This window comes from Solanum lycopersicum, chromosome 2 (assembly GCF_036512215.1).
Source record: "Solanum lycopersicum chromosome 2, SLM_r2.1".
Lineage (NCBI taxonomy): Eukaryota > Viridiplantae > Streptophyta > Magnoliopsida > Solanales > Solanaceae > Solanum > Solanum lycopersicum.
The window spans coordinates 44615936-44621277 of NC_090801.1; the positions used below are offsets into that span (position 1 = coordinate 44615936).

A 5342-nucleotide genomic window follows, 5' to 3' on the forward strand; every position below is an offset into this window, starting at 1 on the left:
CTACAAGCTGATTAAATAAGTAAAGGGGCAGCTCTACTAACAGAAAACATGGAATCATGGACTTCTAAAAGACTGCTAACATGCCTATAAAATAAGAACAAATATAACTAGTTAATAAGATAATGACTAAAAGAATTAATTTTCTAATAATCAGCTGAAATCTCTGACCCATGAAAAGAAGATCATGAGACACGTAACAATACTCCTCCTGAATCAGGAGCTGCAAACTCTCAAATTTTCTCTAAGAAATTCAAATCTGTTAACATGAAATGACTTTGTAAAAATGTCTGCCACTTGATTCTCTGATTTGCAATAGAGTAAAACTACTTTATCATTTTTCTGCACTTCCTTCAAGAAATAAAACTTGATGTTGAAGTGCTTGGTCCTTCTATGAAATATGGGATCTTTGGATATGGCTATAGCAGCTTGATTATCCGCAAGGATCTGAGTGCTCTCTACTTGCTTCAGCTGCAAATCGATCAAAATTTTCCTGAGCCATAGTGCTTGATTATTAGTGGCTGCTGCTGCGATGAATCTGCTTCAGCTGTTCATTGTGCTACTATTTCCTATTTCTTTGAGCACCATGAGAAACATCCTGATCCATCAGCTGTTCATTGTGCTACTATTTCCTGTTTCTTTGAGCACCATGAGAAACATCCTGATCCATCAGCTGTTCATTGTGCTACTATTTCCTGTTTCTTTGAGCACCATGAGAAACATCCTGATCCAAAAGTGAAACAATAACCAGACGTGCTTTTTATATCACCAGTTGATCCGCCTCAATCACTATCAGAATATCCACGGAGTTTGAAATTTTGACTTTTGGTAAATATGATGACATGGGTTAGAGTTCCCTTAAGATACCTAACTACTCTTTTGGCGGCCATCATGTGCAACTCACTTGCACAATTTAAAAACCTGGATAAAACACTCACAAGAAACAAGATGTCAGGCCTTGTTGTTGTGAGATACATCAAACATCTAATTAAGCTTCGATACACTCCTTTATCAACTAATTCAACTCCATCATCTTTTTTTAGCTTTTCTTTTTTATTCATTGGAGTACTGACACTCTTGCATTCTTCCATTCTAAATTCTTTTAGAATTTCCTTCATATAATTCTTTTGACAAACAAAAACTTCATTTTGAGTTTGCTTGATCTCCATTCCCAGAAAATAAGTCATCTCGCCAAGATCAGTCATCTCAAAGACTTTAATCATTTCCTCCTTGAATTCTTCAATCAACCATATATTATTTCCTGTCACAAGTAAATCGTCGACATACTGAGAAATAATAATAGTATTAGAGGCAACTTTCTTGACATAAAGAGTCGATTCACTTAAGCTTTTTTCAAAGCCTAAGCCTAGCAAATGATTATCCATTCGGTTGTACCAAGCTCTACGAGCTTGCTTTAGACCGTATAGAGCTTTCTTTAACAAATAAACCATATCTTCATGTCTTGGTACGCTGAATTCTTCTGGCTGCTCAACATATATTTCTTCATGTAGTAGACCATTCAAGAAAGCAGAGTTCACGTCCATTTGAAAAATCTTCCAATTTTTCTATGCCGCAATAGCCAAAAGAATCTGAATTGTTTCCAAACTGGCTATTGGGGCAAACGTATCAGAAAAATCTACTCCTCAAACTTGTGCATAGCCTTTCACCACCAATCTAGTTTTGTGTTTGTTTACCGAACCATCTGGATTTAACTTTGTTTGAAAAATCCATTTAACTCCAATCACTTTTCTATCTGGGGTCTTTCCATGAGCTTCAAAGTTTGGTTCTTTTCTATCATGGTCAGCTCCTCCTTCATTGCATTTGTCCAATTTTGATCCATTTTTGCTTCCGCATACCTGCAGGTTCAAAAACAACAACATTGCATCTCTCAAAAATATCAGAGAGTGACCTTGTTCCCCTAATAGGTTGATCATCCACCAAGTCATCATAATCAAGTTGTGAATTATGAATTTTAACTCGAGACTCCTCATTCCATTCCCATTGCTCATCTTCAAGGAATTGAACGTCTCTACTTACCATAATCTTGTCTGTTTGAGGTTGAAAGATCCTATAAGCTTTAGAAAATAAGCTATAGCCAATGAAGATTCTCAAATCTTCCCTCTTATCTAGCTTGTCTCTCTTAACCTCTGGAACATAGGAAAAACATAGACATCCAAATATCTTGAGGTTTTTCAAAAGAGGTTTGACACCATACCATGCTTCAAATGGAGTCTTTCCTTCCACTGCCCGCTTGGGCAGTCTATTCAGAAAGAAAACAACAGTGTTTGTTGCTTCAGCCTCTTTAGTAGATTCTTCTCATGCAACAAGCATCTTAACATATCCATGCTTGTTCTAATTTTTCTCTCACTCACTCCATTTTGTTGTGGATAATAAGGGACAGTAACCTGGTGCTCAATTCCAGCTTCTTCACAAAAAGAATTGAACATAGTTGAGGTATATTCAGTTCCATTATCTGACCTTATGACCTGAATCTTGCAGCCACTCTGATTTTCTATCCAAGCTTTAAACTTCAAGAAAATTCTAGCAGCTTCCGACTTAAACTTCATAAAATAAATTCAACACATTCTTGTTAGATCATTAATGAACATAATATAATACCTACTGCCATTGAGTGATGGAGTTCTTTGTGGACCACAAAGATCAGTGTGAATGACTTGCAACTTTTTTCTGTTGCTCTCCAAGTGAAACTTTTAAATGGAAGTCTAGTATGCTTCCCAAGCACGCAAACCTTACAACTTGAAAGGTTCTCCTCCAAGTTTGGTAAACCATTTACCATTTTTCTCCTTCGCGTAAACAATAAAGCTTTGTGATGAAAGTGCCCCAACCTTTTGTGCCACGTTTCCGCTACAGTGAGCTTGCTTGGAAAAGCTATGTGTTCCTCATTCAATGGATTCAAGAAAATACTTTTTCCCTGCATTTTAATTCTGAATATTTCCTGACCACTAGGATCACTGATCAGGCATGCTTTATCTTCAAATATAATTTGAATCCATTTTCTAGGAGTTGCCCAATATTTAGTAATTCTGATTGATTTCAGGAACAAATAAAACTTCATAAATAAGTTTTGTACTTTGTAACTTTCTATTGCTACAGTCCCCTAGGTATTCTCCATTTCCGATCCTAACTCTTGATTTAACTGATCTATCAAGTTCTTTGAAAATCTTTTCATCACTGGTCTTGTGGTTCGTACAACACTATCAACAAGTCAATTTTCACTTGAATTTTTGCTTGCGAAACAGGTGGCCACTAATAGTTGCTAGTCTTCTTGTTGGTCTGCAATCTGTGCATCATTTGGTTTTTGTAATCCCTTCTCTTTGCAGTTAATCTCAGCATGATCGAGCTTGTGACACTTTCTACATTTCATATCAGGTTTTCTCCTACACTTGAAGTGTGGATGATTTTTCCTCCCACAATGTTGGCAGGGAGGATTTTACCTTCTCTGTTGTTGCAGTAACACCATTTCTCATTGTTGTTGCTTTGTATTTTCCATGATTCCCTTTCTTTCCTTTTCCTTTATTTCCCCTGGCAGTTGAACTGCAACTTGGCTTGTAATGCTCCCTCAATGGATCCCTCATGCCTCATCATTCTTCGTTGTTCTTGTGCCTACAGTGCACTCAATAACTCTGCGAGGCTAAGCTTAGACAGATCTTTAGTATTTTCCGATGAAGCAATAGTTGCCTCATATCTCTCACGTAAAGTTTCAAGTATTTTTTGAACTATTGTATTATCAGTAAATTCATTTCCAAGTATCGTTCTTACCTTATTAGCAATCCCAAGCAACCTATCAGAATAATCCTTAATGGTTTCTGATTCGTTCATACGCTGCATCTTGAATTCTCTAACCAGGTTCAGTACTTTCATTCCTTTGATTCTTTCATCTCCCTCATAGTCTTTCTTAAGGAAATCCCAAATTGCTTTGGCTGAGTTACATGTCATTATTCTACTGAAAATGGTGGCAGAAACTGCAGCAAAGAGACAAGATTTAGCTTTGGATTTTCCTGTCTTCTTTTCCTTGTGGGTTCTAATATGAGCCATGGTCGGATTCCCTGGCAGAGGATGCACTTCGTAGTCTTCCTCGACAACCTCCCACAAATCATTAGCCTCCAAATAAACTTGCATTTTCACTGCCCAGGTTTGATAGTTTTCTCCATCGAAAACTGGTGGAGTTGCAGAAAAAGAGCATGCATTCTCCATTGTTTTAATGGTGTTTGAAGATAATATTACATGGATAAACACTCAGAAAAGAACCTCGTAAGTCTCACACAAGTCCCTTAAGAAGTAGGACTCTGATAACAATATTAATTAACTAAAACAGCAAGATGAATTGAAATCTGAAAAATGATAAACTTTTATTGAACTTCAAACTGATTAAAAAAGTAGAGGGGCAGTTGCACTAACATAGAACATGACCTATTCAAAGCAGATCATGAGACACGTAATAACACATTGTTGTAGATGCTTGAATTAAGAGACTTTGTTTCTACCTTACTAGATCACCCCTTTCACTAAATTGTTGCACATCACTTGAATAATTAAGTTGAGTCATTGCAAATTGTGGCATATAAATAGGTTGTTTATAACAAACTCCCTACGTTGGGCCCGTGTTGAGCATAGGTCATGCCCTTCTAGTATATATATATATATATATCATCATAATCGGGTTGTGACAGATTTAATCATAAAACACAAATTTGATAGCATAATCAAATCCCTCTTTTTGAGTTATTCCATGCCAAATCAAGTTCTAGGTTAAAATTCATATATATTGCCTTGGTATTTCGGAACTTGTTGAAATAGTTTAAGAGGATAAACTAGGGGTTCGGTGGTGTTTTGACACCATTTTTGCCTTTTAGATACTAATTCTTCAAGTTCTGGTGTGTCTCACTTGCGACCACTAGGGCCACAGTTGCAATACACCAGGCTGAAATTTGCAATAATGGAGTGGAATCAGTAAAAGAAACACATTATGTGCAATTGTGAAGCTTTTAGCCAAGGATTGGTTCGTAAAAGCGATGAGCCTACAGTAACAAGCTGTTCAATGAATGAAAATGTGCCTCTTGATGCATCAGAAATAGCATACAGAGCAGAAGAATCATGGTTTGAACCGAACCCATAAGTATAAACAGGGAAACTTGACATATCCTCTGCCTCTGCCCTTTGTTAATGTAAGGGTGAAAGGAACAAGGCAACCGATTCATAGCTAGCCGGTCTGAAGGCCCCAAATTTTCTATGACAAAGCACATTATTTGCTTCAAGAGAGTCACTTTTTATCCATTCATGCTCTCACTATGTCACTATCCGACACTACCTTGTAGTTGTAATAT

General features: G+C 36.9%; 1 protein-coding gene across 1 annotated transcript; it reads right to left on the minus strand.

Moving 5' to 3' along the window:
* Nucleotides 1-3621: 3621 nt before the first annotated feature.
* Nucleotides 3622-4212, minus strand: LOC138342071 (uncharacterized). The gene has a single exon (XM_069294253.1). The coding sequence runs from the start codon at nucleotides 4210-4212 to the stop codon at nucleotides 3622-3624; it is 591 nt and encodes a 196-aa protein (XP_069150354.1).
* Nucleotides 4213-5342: the final 1130 nt, after the last annotated feature.